This window comes from Musca autumnalis, unplaced genomic scaffold, assembly GCF_047663935.1.
Source record: "Musca autumnalis isolate F117 unplaced genomic scaffold, ASM4766393v1 scaffold_5, whole genome shotgun sequence".
NCBI classification, from domain to species: domain Eukaryota; kingdom Metazoa; phylum Arthropoda; class Insecta; order Diptera; family Muscidae; genus Musca; species Musca autumnalis.
The window spans coordinates 4,234,157-4,250,851 of NW_027412088.1; the positions used below are offsets into that span (position 1 = coordinate 4,234,157).

The 16,695-nt window shown below is 34.1% G+C and overlaps 1 protein-coding gene across 1 annotated transcript in view; it reads right to left on the reverse strand.

The window, feature by feature from the left end:
* Positions 1-5,076: 5,076 nt before the first annotated feature.
* Positions 5,077-16,695, reverse strand: part of LOC141387558 (uncharacterized) — a 47,622-nt gene continuing 36,003 nt past the window's right edge. The window contains exons 2-3 of the mRNA XM_073957444.1: positions 5,804-5,953; positions 5,077-5,576 (exon numbers count right to left, since the gene is read on the reverse strand). Coding sequence (XP_073813545.1) covers positions 5,455-5,576; positions 5,804-5,953 — 272 coding nt within the window. The 3' untranslated portion in view covers positions 5,077-5,454. The remainder of the gene's footprint in view (positions 5,577-5,803; positions 5,954-16,695) is intronic.

Below are 16,695 nucleotides of genomic sequence, written 5' to 3' on the forward strand. Positions count from 1 at the left end.
GATGTTCCAAATTTTAATTCCAAATTTCAGGATTCCAGCTCTTCAAATCCAAATCATACTAAACTCACTACCATTTTGGACTTTCTTTCTTACTCTTCATCAATGACCCCCATTCCAAATTTCAGGATTCCGGCCCTATTCGTTAACCCATATCCAAATTGTACTATATTTAGTACCATTTAGTACTTTTCGTATACTTTTAATTCGAATTTCCAAAAACCTTTCTTTTTTACTCTCACCTTCATTCCAAATTTCAGGATTCCAGCTCTATTCGTTCACCCAAACCCAAAGTGTACTTAATATAGTACCATTTATTACATTTTGTACACTTATAGTTCGAATTTCAAAAAACCTTTAATTTTTACTCTTCATCAGTGACCCCCATTCCAAATTTCCGGCCCAAGGATTCCGGCCCTATTCGTTAACCCATATCCAAATTGTACTATATTTAGTACCATTTAGTACTTTTCGTATACTTTTAATTCGAATTTCCAAAAACCTTTCTTTTTTACTCTCCATCAGTGACCTTCATTCCAAATTTCAGGATTCCAGCTCTATTCGTTCACCCAAACCCAAATTGTACTAAATTTAGTACCATTTATTACTTTTCGTACACTTATAGTTCGAATACCAAAAACCTTTCTTTGCTACTCTTCACCAGTGACCCTAATTTCAAATTTCAGGATTACAGCTCTATCCGTTCACCCAAATCCAAATTGCACTAAATTTAGTACCATTTAGTACGCATTAGTACGCATTTTAAAAATTATCTCCATATCTCAATCCTACACTCCGGTAGTAATATTAATTCCCAGTTTCAGGATTCCAGCTTTATTCGTTCATCCACAATCGAAATTGTACCAAATTTAGTACCATTTAGGACATTTCGTACACATGAGTTCACAACCATAAAACAACTCCTTATATAATCGTTAGTTCTCAACCTTAATTATCAATCCAAATTGCAAGCTTATAGCGCTATCCATTTACATAATACATAATGGTACCACGTTTAGTATATTTCAGTACTTTTCGTACACTTATAGTACGATTTTCCAAAAACCCTTAAGCACATCTATCGTACACATAAATAGGGACCCACGTTCCAAATTCCAGAGTTCTAGCTCTACGCGTTCGCGTAATACAAAGGGTACCATATTTAGTACCTTTTGGTACTTTTCGTACCCTTCCAGTTCGAATTTAGAAAAATCCAGCCTTATCTCACCCCTACACAACAACAGCAACCCACACTAAAAATTTCAAGTTTCTAGCTTCAGCCGTTTCGTCTGGGCGTTGATGAATCTGTCAGTCAGTCAGTCACTCACCTCACTACTCTTTTTATACCCTCAGCCTTTAGGCTAAGGAGGGTATATACACTTTGATACGATGAAAATGTGCCTAATCGAAATAATGGTTTTAGACCCCAAGTATGTTTGGACGAAATGTGTTTCAGACAATTTGGAGTCGATTGAGCAATGTCCGTCCGTCTGTCTGTCTGTCTGTCTGTCTGTCCTGCTGGCTGGAGCGCACGATAACTCTCGAACGGATGAACCGATTTGGTTCAAATTTTGGCTTTCGTAATATTTTGCCCAAACTTAGTTTAAGTTCGAAGATGGGTCATATTGGTCCACTCCTTCCGGTACCTCCCCCACAAAAGTTCGAAAATGTTCGGAAAATTTGTACGTACGATAGCTGTTGAAGGGAGTAACCAATATGGTCCATACTTTGCAAATCGTGAAATGTCTACCAGGCTTAGATGAGTTTCAAATATGGACTCAATCGGTCCACTCCTTCCGGTACCTCCCACACAAAATTTGGGATAAGTTCAGTTTAGGACCTACTCTCGAATCGCTTTGATTTTTGTTTTAGCAGCTTGTATTCACTGCCCCCTATACGACGGTATAAGTTTAATCAGGGGCAAGTCCACACTTCCTGAGAAAATAGCCCCAAAGTTGCAAAATAACCCTATGACACCGTGTGAGGTGGTTGGAGCGCAAGATAACTCTCGAACGGATCTGCCGATTCGATCCAAAATTTGGCCTTAGTAATATTTTGTCCAAACATTAATTAAGTTCGAAGATAAGCCATATCGGTCCACTCCTTCAGGTACCTCCCCCACAAAAATTAAAAAAATTTCGGAAAAATTGTTCGTACGGTAACTCTTGAAGGGAGTGGCCGAATTGGTCCATACGTTACACATCCTAATATATCTACCAGATATAGATCAGGTTCAAATATGGACTATAGTTGTCCACTCCATCTGGTACCTCCCACACAAAATTTCGGATAAATTCACTTTAAGACCTGCAATCGAATCACGTTGATTTTTGTTGAAGCAACTTGCATTCGCTACCTCAATTACGATGGTAAAATTTGAGCTAACATCCCGAAGGGTGTAAAAACCCCCTATGGTACCATATGTAGTGGCTGGAGATCCACTTCCATAATTGCCAATGTCGATCCATTAAGTATCTCCTCCGCAAAACTTTTGATCTTTAATACTAATCAACATTTTTGTCAGTTCATACATCCAAAATTTTTAAAAACCCCTAATTGTTTCAATATACACAGGCTGAGGGTATATCTCTGTCAGTAAAGCTGACTGATACTTTTTTACTTGTATATATATAGATGAATATATTTACTTTAATTGAAGTGTTGTAGCCACGACCTTATAATGCGGACCATAACAGATAATTTACGTGGATGCTGTGTTGGTGGTAATATAAAAAATGAATAAAAATGTATAGAAGTTAATGAGTTCTCTGTGTTATTTCAACCAAATCCAAATTGTAGCAAATTTAATACCATTTAGTATTTTTAGTACCAATAAGAACAAATTTCCAAAACTACTTCAATCCTACACTCCAACAGTAATCTTAATTCCAAATGTCAGGATTCCAGCGGTGTCCCTTCACCCAAATGCATATTGTACTAAATTTAGTCCCATTTAGTAGGTTTCGTACCCTTAGTACTTTTTGTACCGTCATAGTTGTAATTTCCTTCTTTCCAAATTTCTTAGCCCATACTTAGTACCTTTTAGCGCTTTTCGTACCATTCTAGGACGAATTTCCAAAAACCCAGCCTTATCTCACCCCTACACACAAACAGCAGCAACCCACTGTCAAAATTTCAACTTTCTAGCCTCAGCGGTTATATGGCGGCGGCTTATATTTCCAAATTTCCAAAAACCCAGCCTTATCTCACCCCTACACACCAACAGCAGCAACCCACTGTCAAAATTTCAACTTTCTAGCCTCAGCGGTTATATGGCGGCGGCTTATATGCCACCAGTCAGTCACACACTCATCACTAAGCTCTTTTATATATTAAGATTTTATTAGACAACAAAAGAGACATTTTTAAATATTTTTTCTTTACAAGTGAATGAACCCGCCGTATTTGCTGCATCAATCACGCTATATATGTCCGATTTCGATGAAATTTGGGAGGTGTGACTGAATTCGGCATAGAAACAAATGTGACAAATTATATCGAAATCGGTTTATATTTGTATATAGCTCCCATATATTTTCGGTCGATTTTACGCATTTGCTGCACCAAAAATGCTATATATGTCCCATTTCAATGAAATATGTGACGGTAGAAATAGGTGTGCCAAATTATGTCGAAATCAATTCAAATTGGAATATTGCTCCACAATATATTTTCGGTCGATTTTAGGTATTTGATGCACGAAACATGCTATGTCTGTCCAATTGTGATGAAATTTGGAATATGTAACGGAATTTGGTCTAAAAATAAATGTTGCCCAATTATATCGAATCTGTCAAGATTTGGATATAACTCCCAAATTATTTTATATATACACATTGGTGTAGGGTATCATGTTGTGGGCCACGCCCGACTATACCTTACTGGTTTTTCAATGGAATTGTAAAAGAAATTAGAAGTCGTTTGTCTGTCTTGCTGGCTCTCGAACGGATCAATCGTGTTGCTCCAAAACTTATACCAATGGTACTTATATTCCTTCAGATACTTCCTTCAATACTTTTGCGATTGGATCTAAATCAAATTTATAAGCGAAATGTCCATATTTGTTTGGAACGCCCACCATCGTTATAATAATTGCCCCAAAAGTTTCTATATTTTTTTGGCAAGTTCATACGCATATGAAACTGTTTTTTTTTTTTTTTTTTTTTTTTTTTGTAATTTCGGACAGTTTAACTGCATTGTAACGTATTTTTAGATTCGATGTTGTAATGTTTTCGCTATTCTGTGACACTATTTTGTTTTTATTTGTATAATATATCTTACGTTTACATCTGTCGAATAAAACAAAACAACAGTGTCGGGTGTAAAAATTTGTTTTATTTTCACACCAAAAACAAATTAAGCAGATAGCGCCATTCTTACTCATTTATATTCGCACGAATTTTTTTTTTTTGAATATTTCTGACCGCTTGCCATAAAAATAGAATATCGTTTTGTTTGAACGCCCCCCAAGAGAGTGGAGTGAAATGCGCACCAAATGTCACACACATTTCCAATAAACCGTTTGAATATTTTAGAGAGTGTTGTCTAGATTTTTGACAAGGCCATTGTGTGTCTCTTATAGACTTAGATTTCTCGTTTAGAGGTCAGTAGTGTGCTAAAGATACATATAAGAAAACACTAACTAAGTGTGAATAGCAGCGAAAAATGAATGACATATTCGAAATATTTAGATGCCAAACAATGCGTCATCAAATGAGATGATAGTGAATTTCTAGAAAAGTTCAATAAACCAATTTGTTTAAAAGGGATTTTCATAGTTTTTACAGACGTTTTTTTAAAGACAATTTCATATGGCCAAGACATTGGCAATGAGTCGATGAGTGTGTGTTTCTTAAAAAAAAAAAACAAAATTAAAATCAATGAACTTTTATTATCTAGTCCTTGGATTTATTTCCATATTACATATTTTAATTTTGTTATTTGTTTTTTTTTTATACACCACGCATCACGTGTGTTGTAAATTGAACAAAAATATAACACGTTGTGCGTATGAACGATGTTCGCCAATACCTTAGAAATTATTATTTCACTATAAATATAATAAAACAACATATGCCATTTAGGACCTAACATAGTTCATATTTTTTTTTTATTGTCTTACAAAATACAGATATAAATAAAATCAAAAAACAAAAAAATCAGCTGTCAATTATGTATGTATAGTACAGAGTATCGATAAAGATACATTTATATAAAAAAATAGAACAAATAATTGTTTAAATCTAATATTAGTGCTAATGATAATAACTGTATCAAAAGCTATCTTTAAGCTCTAGCTCTATAAACGTGAAAATATAGACATTCGTACATAGATTTCTTATGTACACGCGTATATAACATTTTATATAATTATTAAATTATATTAAATATATTTTCTATCATTTAACAAAGTTATTTTCACAGCGACTGTAATGTCGTTCCCCAATCAATTTTCATCTAAACCAGGACACAGCAGACTTGACCACTCTTACAATCAGTACCGGGTCTCATCAAAGCCTTGTGACAACGATCCATGCATTCACCCCAGTGTTGATGGCAAGGAGCTGGTCTCACGGGCACTGTAAAGGGAATGTATGAGAAAAAATGGGAAATTTACAAAACACCAATTAGTTTTTCTTTTGAATTCAATAGAATTGGGGAAAAGGGGTTTGAATTTTAAAATTTTGATTTATTAGGAGAATGCTTTTTTACCAGGAAGTTTTCATGTGGAATGATCATATAATTTCCCTAATAAATTAGGGTGATAAAATATGTTTTTGAATATTTTTTTATTCTTTTTACTTACATTCATAACAACATTCAACACCCAAATGTTGGTTGGACGGACATAGACCCTTATTGGTGGTGGGTTCAAGGCAATCACTGTTGTGCACACACAGACCACCTACCAGAACACACTGACGATCTCCACGGTATACTTTGACACCTTGAATCACTGTAAAAAGAGGGAGAATGTTGATAGGTGAGATTTAATATAAATCATACATAGCACATATTGAGAGTTAATAAGATATTTATGGTGGTCTTTTAGAGGTGATAAGCTGAATATTAAATTTATTAAAATCGTAAAACTATGATAGATATTAAATGAGTGAAAATTTCTCTTTTTTAACTTTTTCATTTTGAAACCAGTTCGAATGCTAACTTAGAAAAAAACGAGCCTCCCGATGCTTCATAAAATGGGATCCACATGGTTTTACATGCAGAAGGTGAAGGTGTTCGAGTGTCCGACAGCAAGGGCTACTATATATATATATATATGTATATATATATATATATATATATGTATGTAGTGTGCAGGGTTTGGGGACACTTTTTCAACACAGTAGCGTTTTTGGGGACATTTTGTTTCTTTGGGGACAGTCCCCGAAAAAGTATCTACCTAGTGATTTATTTGGGGACATGATCATTTTGGGGACAAAAAAATATATACACTTATTTTCCTGACTACATTAAAAGGATTTCTTCTCCTGATTCTAAAAATATCGTCCTTTTCCTTATGTATAGTTTTTAAAGGCATTTTTTTGCTTCAAAATGTAAATGTAATGGTGGCAGGGTTGCCGTGTTTTGGTATAAAAATTTGACTTTTGATGGTGGTGAAAGCGGACGAATTTCAATTTTAAGTGCCTCTGTGTGTGTGTACATTGTTTTTATTACTGTTACTGTTTTTATTTTACCTTTTACTTACAACATAAACGAGGAATAGCTTTTTGAACAATGATAATACGAGTATATGCAATGGAGCTAGAGTTTATTGCGGTTATTTGGAAAAAAACTCAATACATTTTTTCATTTGTAAGATTCAAGAGAAGTTTATTGAGAAAAACATTTCGTTCTTTCCGCAAAAAAAAAAAAAAAAAAAAAAACAAGAACAAAACTATTCTACACGGAGTCGAACCCGCTTCCTTTAACCGGTTTCGTGTTAGCACGGCGCTCTAGACATTTCACCCATCAGATGAGTAATGCTCTGAAGAGTTTATGTACATATAATATTATTTGTATAACAGTTTAGTAAATTGGCATAATTTTACTCCATTACACAGACTACTCACAGTTGTAGTTGTTAAAGAAGAATTTTTATTTGTTGAAGGTACATACATAATGAATGGCGAAATCATAATTTACTTTGCACATTTACTGAATGCGTTGTCATTGATATTAAATATGTTTTTTATTCTTTAATAACTACGTGTATTCTATAATTACTTAATGAACTGAATTTTTTACAAGAAATCTACCAAACTTTTTTTAGAAGATTTTTTTTCATATGTATGTCTTTTTATACCCTACATCACACTGCCGCACAGTGAGAAATATGCCGATCTAGCGTCAGAAAATTAAAAAATGGACTTGAAGGAAACTATGAAACGCTAGAAGAGTATTGAACTAAAGTGTTGACTATACTCAAAGGCATATGTAATAATTAGAAATAGCTAGTCCGAACGGAATAACGGCACATTTAAAATTTATATCTTTTACGATGTTAACGATGACCTTTTTTAGGTCTAAAATTGCGATAGATGTGTGAATTCTGTGAATATATTATTGCGGAATATTTTGTATTTTTGATATACCGTAATGGTATTGAAATAAATTAAATAGTTTTGTAACCCATAAGTTATTTCAATTTTGATGTTTCGAAGTAAACAAATGTAAGTCCCATTTTTTTCTAAATTTTTCAATTAAAATTGGGGATTAGTATTTTATGTATCTTGTCTATTTACCTGCGACTTTCTGCAACTTTTGGTTTTATATAAATTTTTAGGAAATATGCCTATTCGAGAACTAAGCTCTCTTTTAAGTTTGGTTCCAATAAAACAACGATTATAGGAAACGTTTTCATAAATAAGATCAGATATCCCTTGGAATTAATCAGGGCGTAGCAGATAAGAAATTACAAAATGAAAAAGTCCGTAATACGGGTTCAAGTAGAAAAATTAATGCAGTGATACGTATCCAAACAAACTGTTAAATACAAATTTTTATTACCAAAAAGTGCAGAACAGAACTCTTATTACACCCTCCACCATAAGTTATGTATGTATGTATATTCAAATCAGAATTCAGCAATTTCGGTTGGTTGATGTGGGTGAAATTTTAAAAATACCGAAAATCGAGGCGTACCTTTCTATGAGGGCTATATCAAAAAGTGTACCGACAATTCTCTGTTGGAATATTTTATTCCCCCAATGAAGACGGTACCTTTCAATGGGGCCTATATCAAAAAGTGGACTTGTGCCAACAATTCTCTGTCGGAATATTTTATAACCCCAAGGAAGACTAAAATGCCAAATTTCAGCCATTTTGGTTGGATAATGCAGCTTAAATCATCAAAATTACATAAATCGGGAGGTACCGCCATATGGGGGTTAGATCAAAAAATATATAAATAATACAAATAGGCCAATTACGAGTATACCAATAAATGAAGTAAAGTTGCCAATCTGAAGCTATTCTTATTATAATTTTGGATAAACTAACAATAAAACATCGACTTTTATTTTCTGCACGCTAAATCTGCATTTTTTCCCACTGAGTGCCGTATTATGTCTTTGTGCAAAGTACAGGTCGCATTTACTGTCCGATTCAAATACAAATTCGGAAAGATAATTTGTTTCGGCAAGGGACCAGCGTGACCGCTGTGCCTGCCACTAAAGTATCAATTTTAACACTTTTTTTCGGCTTTGCTACTTCTGTGACACATTTTTATTTTGATACCAACTGTGCCACTTTTTTCAAATTTTGTGCCACTTTTTCATACCTTGTGCCACTATTTTTAAATTAAATACATTGTAATGAAGACTTTCTGTACTAAAATTACTAAGAGCAGTAGAAAAATCGTCCAACTACACGATTTTAAACTAGGGAGTTGAAGTAACACGCAGCACCTTTTCCTATTAGGTTGTTTTAGGAGATATTTGCATCTGTAGGAATGAACGAAAATGTTTGATAATGGTAGTGAGACAGTTTGGTCCACATAACGGCTACACTCAAGACTCTTATTTCTTATCAAGTGAAGATATTTGCAATATCATCCTATCTACATTAGACTGTCATAACTTCCCGTAAACGAGTTTTGTGAGAATTTCTAGGGATCGTATGGACCGTATCTTTATCGTCTATTTTTGTTATCCCTTACTTTAAGACAAGTAAGGAATAAAGTTCGCATTACCAGGGATTTGTTATGACATCTAGCATTTGGTCTGTCTCTTTACTTAAAAAATGTTAAAAGTATCAAAAGTTTTAAACTACTCTCATATGAATTGTATGGTATCTGAAATAAGGGAACGCTTTTAGAGTAAAAAGTGGTAAAACTTCAAGTTTCTTCCACGTTAAGAAACAGAGCAAATAATATTAAGTGGATATGTGGCAATATCAAGCCAAAAAAGCCAGTATACTTTAAGATTACTCCAATCTGTACTGGAATTCTGTAACTCATTTTTCGAGTTACCGACAAAAATCGGTAAAATTAAAATGTTTATAATATCGGTAATTAAAGAAATTTTTGGGTAAGCTAACAACCAAAATAAAGTTGTCACTAATTCCTACCGAAATTTGAAACGTGGGACCAAATTCGGTCTAGAAATTAGTTTGCTAAATGGGATGATTAATACATTTTTTCATGCGTTTAAACCAATTGTTGACCGACTTTTTCCACTCCGATTAAAACACCTCCAAAACATGGGTTTTGAAAGCTTTTACTGCATCTTCTGGCGACGTTGACCACGCCTTTTTTGATTGGTTGGATAAATTCAGTCATTGGATCTGGTCAAACAGGCACTGGTTTGAATCGATGTGTGAGAGCTCGCATTTTCATGATGCAGAATGAAACGTTAAGGTTAAAAACTCTCAAACTTTAAAAAAATCAAATGGCGCCTGGCAACAAGCGGTGTTAAAATTGGAATGTGTGACAGAGTTGTGGCTATAGATAAGATAACAAAATTTAATTTAAATCTGTATGGAGTCAAATACAGCTCCCATCTATACCTATAAAAGAGTTGAGTAATGATGACTGACTGATTGATAATCAAGGCCCAGGCTAAACGGCTGGATCTGGAATCTTCAAATTTTGGGTGAGGGTCACTCTTGGTCCGAAGGTGTCAGATAAGGTTGAGTTTTTGGAAATTCGAACTGGAACAGTACGAAAAGTATTAAAAGGTACTAAATAAGGTACCATTTGTATTTGGCGAACCGGTAGAGCTAGAAATTTAGAATGATGGTCACTGATAGAGTGTAGAATAGATGTACCAAATGGTTTTTGGATATTCGAAATATAAGTGTGCGAAAAGTACTAAAATGCACTAAATTTGGTAACAATTCGTATTTTGTGAACAGATAAAGCTTTCTTCTTCTTTATTTACTCATCCGTTATTCGGATATTGGTGATCGTACAATAATATTTCAATGATACATATATGATATTAAGTATATATTTATAATTATTTGTTGTTACACAATGATGTTCAGCTCCCTGTTCTTAGCGGCTTGTAAAAGAGAGTATTCATCATTATAGCCAGTCCATGTCTGGATATTTTTGAGCCAGGTTGTTTGTTTTCTACCTCTTCCGCGCTTTCCGTCGATTTTTGCCTTAAGGATTGTTTATAGAATCTTGTATTTGATAAAGCTTAAAGGTTGAAATTTCGAGTGAGAATCAAGTTTAAAAAGTACAGTTGACATAAGGAGGTGGTTTTAGAAAGCTGTACACGTGTGTACGAAAAGTACTCAATGGTACTAATATTGATATTATTAGGATTTGGGTGAACGGATAGAGCTGAAATCCTGAAATTTCGAATTAAAGTTACTGTGCAAAATTAGGTATTTGGGCTAGGTACAGAGCTCGAATTCTAGTAATTTTAGAAGTTTATACCCAGGTGTACGTACAAATTCTGAAATTTGGTACGAAGGCCGCTGTTGACCGATCTATGGAGGTGATATTGAAAATATCTCATATATAATGGTACAAGAATTACTAAATTTGGTTTTGGGTATAAGATTAATGCTGAAATTACATAATTTGGAACAATAGCAAAGTTCTAAAGTTCAATAAATGTTTTAGAATTACTAAAATGTACTACACATTGAAGCACTCGCTGCTAATTTGTAGGGGTGAGATACGTCCGATTTTTTAGGAAATATAACTAAAATGTTACAAATAGTAGTTAAATGAAATTACATATCAATTAAAATAGGTAGTAGTACAACAACGTTTTCAGAGTTCACCATTTCGGTATTAAATATTGTTTGTTGTTTTTTTATTTCCTTTCCGCATACGAAGTGGCGGGCACTTTGCTAGAATACATATATTGTATTATGAAATTTGGACAGATAGCAGGCTGTCAATAGAAATACTGACCTATTAAAACTTTTAAGATATACATAAGATATACATAAATTATTAAGGTATAAATCAGTCCAATTTCATCTGCATCTTTTTTTACATTTAACTAGCTTATAAGCCGTTATACATATGTACCGAAAACATGAAAGGCGTCCAATAAATCTATTGTTTTTCTCCTCCGAGTAATAAACCATGACTTTCATTACTGAAGAGAAACTATGAAATTATTCCAAGTTATGTGCATATTCACTGTGGTGAAGGGTATCATATAGTGGGCTCCGCCCGACTTTGATCTTTTCCTTACTGTTTTTTTTTTTTTTTTGAAAATATTGGGTATTTTTCTGACAAGTGCGTTGCCCACTGTAACTCGAAATCGCGATCATTAACAAGCTACACAGTGAACCCAGTTTAAATAGAAGGTGCTTACACCTGGGAAGTTTTTGCGTATTCTGAAACTACAATCTTCATAGATGAGAAAAATAAAAAAACAAAAAAATCGCCGGAGCACTTTTTAAATAAATCGCGGTCAAAGTTCACATTTTTAAGGTTTTTTATTTTTTCACGATATTGCTTGAAAACAGCAAGTCCTATCGAAATATATTAGAGAAATTATTGTAGCTGTGAAAATTCTCTACAAGACCTGCCACTATGATGTGTTCGTGGGTTCTAACCAGGGTTTCGGAGTCGAGCCATTTTTCCTTCGACTCCGACTCCGACTCCAGGCTAGTTTTTTTTCACGACTCCGACTCCGGATTCGACTCCGAGGGTAATTTCCTATACCACTAAAAATTAATAAAATTTGCTAAATTTTTCAACTTTTCCTATCTAAGACCCTATATGCTTATCTGTTCTTTTCTCTAAGACAATTTGTAATGCAATGCGATGTAAAATTGATGTTCCGTATTGAATCTGCTGTATCTTATATCAAAAAGAACAACAACAGCAGAAAGAATTTAGAAAGTTTCAATAGATTTTGCCGAAACATATGTACGAGTAAATCCTCAGATTATCAATTTAAAACAAAAACAAGTAAAAAAGTGTCAGTCGGCTTTGCCGACAGAGATATACCCTCAGCCTGTATATATTGAAATAATTTTTCCCAAAAAACGTATGTATTTAGGGGTTTTAAAAATATTGGGAATTTGAATCGACAAAAATGTTCATTAGGATTAGAGATCAAAAGTTTTGCGGGGGAGATACTAAAATGAATGGATCTTCATTGACCATTATGGAAGTGGATTTCCAGCCACTACATATGGTGCCATAGAGGGCTTTTACACCCTTCGGGATGTTTGCTCAAGAAGTATGGACTTGCCCCTGAAAAAAACGTTTGCGATCGTAATTGAGGCAGCGAATGCAAGTTGCTTCAACAAAAATCAAAGTGATTCGATAGCAGGTCTTAAAGTGAACTTATCCGAAATTTTGTGTGGGAGGTACCGAATGGAGTGGACAAATATAGTTCATATTTGAACTTGATCTATATCTAGTAGATATATTAGGATGCGTAAAGTATGGACCAATTCGGCCACTCCCTTCAAGAGTTACCGTATGAACAAATTTTCCAAACATTTTTGAACTTTTGTGGGGGAGGTACCTGAAGGAGTGGACCGATTAGGCTTATCTTCAAACGTAAACTATCTTTGCACAAAATGTTACAAACGCCAAATTTTGGACCGAATCGGCAGATCCGTTCTAGAGTTATCTTGCGCTCCAACCGCCTCACACGCGTGTGTGTCATACACGTTTTTGCACCTTTCAGGCGATATTCTCAGGAAGTATGGACATGCCCCTAATAAAACTTGAACCGTCGTATGGAGGGCGGTGAATACAACTTGCTAAAACAAAAATCAGATCGATTCGAGCGATGGCCCTAAACTGAACTTTTCCCAAATTTTGTGTGGGAGGTACCCGAAGGAGTGGACCGATTGTGTCCATATTGAAACATTATCTAAGTCTGGTGCACACTTTACGATGGGCAAAGTATGGACCAAATTGGTTACTCCCTTCAAGGGTTATGGTGCGCACAAATTTTCCGAACATTTTCGAATTTTTGTGGGGGAGGTACCGGAAGGAGTGGACCGATATAGCCCATCTTCGAACTTAAACTAAGTTTGGGCAAAATATTACGAAAGCCAAAATTTGAACCGAATCGGTTCATCCATTCGAGAGTTATCGTGCGCTCCAGCCAGCCAGACAGACGGACGTACATTGCTGAATCGACTCCAAACTGTCTGAAACATATTTGGTCCAAACATACTTGGGGTCTAAAACCATTATTTCGATGAGGCACATTTTGCCCGTATGAAAGGGTATATACCCTCGTTAGAATAAATGCTGAGGGTATAACAAGTAGAACTGACGAGTTTGATTAATTTTTTTTTTTTTTTTGTACGTCACCGTCACATATCTTTTTTGTTTTATTTTGTCGAAATATGAAGATGGGTATGCCAACAGTAATTTGTTACTTACAGATTTTACGAAAGCGAAATTTTTTTGCTGACTCATTTTAAAGTACATGTAGAATAGAATATGTCGAACGGATAAAAATTAGCTGAGATTTGAGCGTTAGAAAGAGAAAATTCATTGTGATTTGTATGTAACAACGAAGTTTGAAACACGGTTTTCTCAAACTAGCATTTTGGGATTATTATACGTATAAAAAGATTGTACTTAAGCAAGAGACTTTTTAAAAAAAATTTTGACGGATTTATGGCGAAAAAACTCTCAACTTTTTTAGGTAAAATCGAAATTTTGATTTTTACAGTTCACATTTTTCTTAAATGCATATTTTTTAATTCGTTTCGCTTAAGTACACGATTATTATGTTCTTAATGATCCCACAAAAACATATGCTGATCGGTTTATTCGTTTTCGAGCTACAGTGGTCACCGCAAACTGCTTTAGTAAAAACAGTCTTTCGTAGGTGGCCATTTGTCAGAAAACTGTGCAATATTTTTCAACAAAAAAAAAATTCTGAAAGTAGCTCAAGGTATTATAAATCAGATGAAAACAATATCTTTTGGAAAAAATTGGTAGATTACTTGTAAAAATTCATGAAAAATTTAATTTTTCGTGCACAATAAGTGACCATAACCCCTTAATTGTGGACAAAATAAACTTATAATACTTTTTCCACATTATGTTGTGAAGTATAAATATGTGAGATCTAAAACTAGTATTCCAGAGTGTATATAAGTTTTGTCATAAATGTGATGGTATATTAAGAAATCGATTCATATTGAAAGATGATTCTATATCTATCTATTGTCATGGAACATTACTAAATATAATAAATCCTTTGCTTACAAGTTTACTCATAGATTTCCTATAAAATGAATAAACGATTTATCAAAATGTTAATAAAGTTAATCTCTCTATCATAAAAAATAAAACTCTTTTGATAAATGTAGAAAAAAACATTTTGCCCGGAGTCGGAGTCGAGCCTTTTTTCACGACTCCAGACTCCGACTCCGACTCCAGCAAAATTTGCTAGACTCCGACTCCAGACTCCGACTCCGAAGCACTGGTTCTAACATTTTTGTGATAAATAAGTTCAACATGGGACAATGCACTGACTGTATCGCCTCCTTGTAAAACAATGTCATGACTGAAATTTCCCAATTTCAACTTATATATCTCAAAAAATGGTACAACCTAGGAAAAATTGCAAAAGCCAATCTTGTAAGAGAATTATCACAGATATAAGATTTTCTCTAGTCCCATTTCCACAAGACTTGTCGGATTTCAAGTAAAATCGTGAAAACCTAACAAAAAAACCAAAAAATATGAACTAAACTCCTATATCTAAAATATGGTAAAACCTAGGAACAAATCACAAAGGTCAATCACAGCTACAACATTTTCTTTCTCATAATTTCGATAGGACTTGCGGTTTCCAAGAAAAATCGCGAAAACCTAGAATAAACTTAAAAATATAAACTTTGGCCGCGATTTATTTAAAAATCCCTCCAGCGATTTTTTTTATTTTTCTCATCTATGAACATTGCTGTTTCAGAATCCGCAAAAACTTCCCTGTTGTAAGTGGTTTTCATTTAAACCTACGAAGTTATCATAAATATCAATGGTGTAGATAATTTTCACAGCTACAAAATTTTCTTTGATACTATTTCGATTGGACTTGCAGTTTTCAAGCAAAATCGTGACAACATAAAAAACCCTAAAAATGTGAACTTTGACCGCGATTTATTTAAAAAGTCCACCGGTGTGTTGATTTTTCTTATATTTGATCATTGTAGTTTCAGAATCCTCAAAAACTTCCCAGGTGTAAGCACCTTCCACTTAAAGTTGGTTCAGGCACACCGTGCCTAATAATCTTGTCCTTAAGAGAAACGGAATTAACAATATAAATTTTTTTAAAAAATGGTGAACTGTATAATTCAAAATTTCAATTAAAAAAAATATTGATATTTTTCAAAACAAATTCGTTAAATCGCTTTTTCAGTGTCCCTCAAAAACATATGAAGATCGGACCATCCGTTTTCGAGCAACGGTAGGCAAGGCTTTCAAAAATGCAATTTCGACAAAACCGCGTTTAAACTTCTATGTTACATGAAAATCACAATGAATTTTTCCCCTCCAACGCTTATATCTCAGACAATTTTTTTCAACATATTCTACTAGCCAAAAATTTAAGAAATAAAAAAATCTATTCTTATACCCTACTCCACAATTTGGGAAGGGTATTATAGATTTACTTTGCCCAAAATGAGTAATACGATTTTTCACATATAGACGAGATAAAGCGATTTACAGATGTGTGTTCATCCGTCTGTTCGTTATAAATTGCAATGAAACTCCAACAATTATGGACCGATCGTCACGAAATTTTGTATTTAGGCCGGGTTCAGGCCAGAATAGACATTTATTGTTATTGATGATGAAAAACAAAATTTTGATCCGCTTTTGTAGCTTATCTATTGGTCAAAGTAATAGTCCGATCGACGCGAAATTTAAACAAAGAATATAATTGCAATGTTAGAAGATGATGAATATTTAGCGGTTAAATGAACCGAAACTTTTGTATGAATTGTAAAAAAAATTAATGTACAGGTTGTATCTTTATTCCTGGAATACCCATTCCGCTCATGAATGTAATATTTGAAGATGAACTCTGGTCTTTCCCATTAATTATGTTGACGTACGTGGTCATAGATCTCACAGTATGTAGTGCATCATAATCAAGAAAATGTCGCAGTTTTAGTTCAATGGTGTTACAATTTTGCAAGAGGTACGAGTTTAGGCCAAGGAAGATGCCAGTAATTTTGGATGATGATCGGATAGTATTTACTGGGTGAAATTGACCATTCTTTATTTATTAT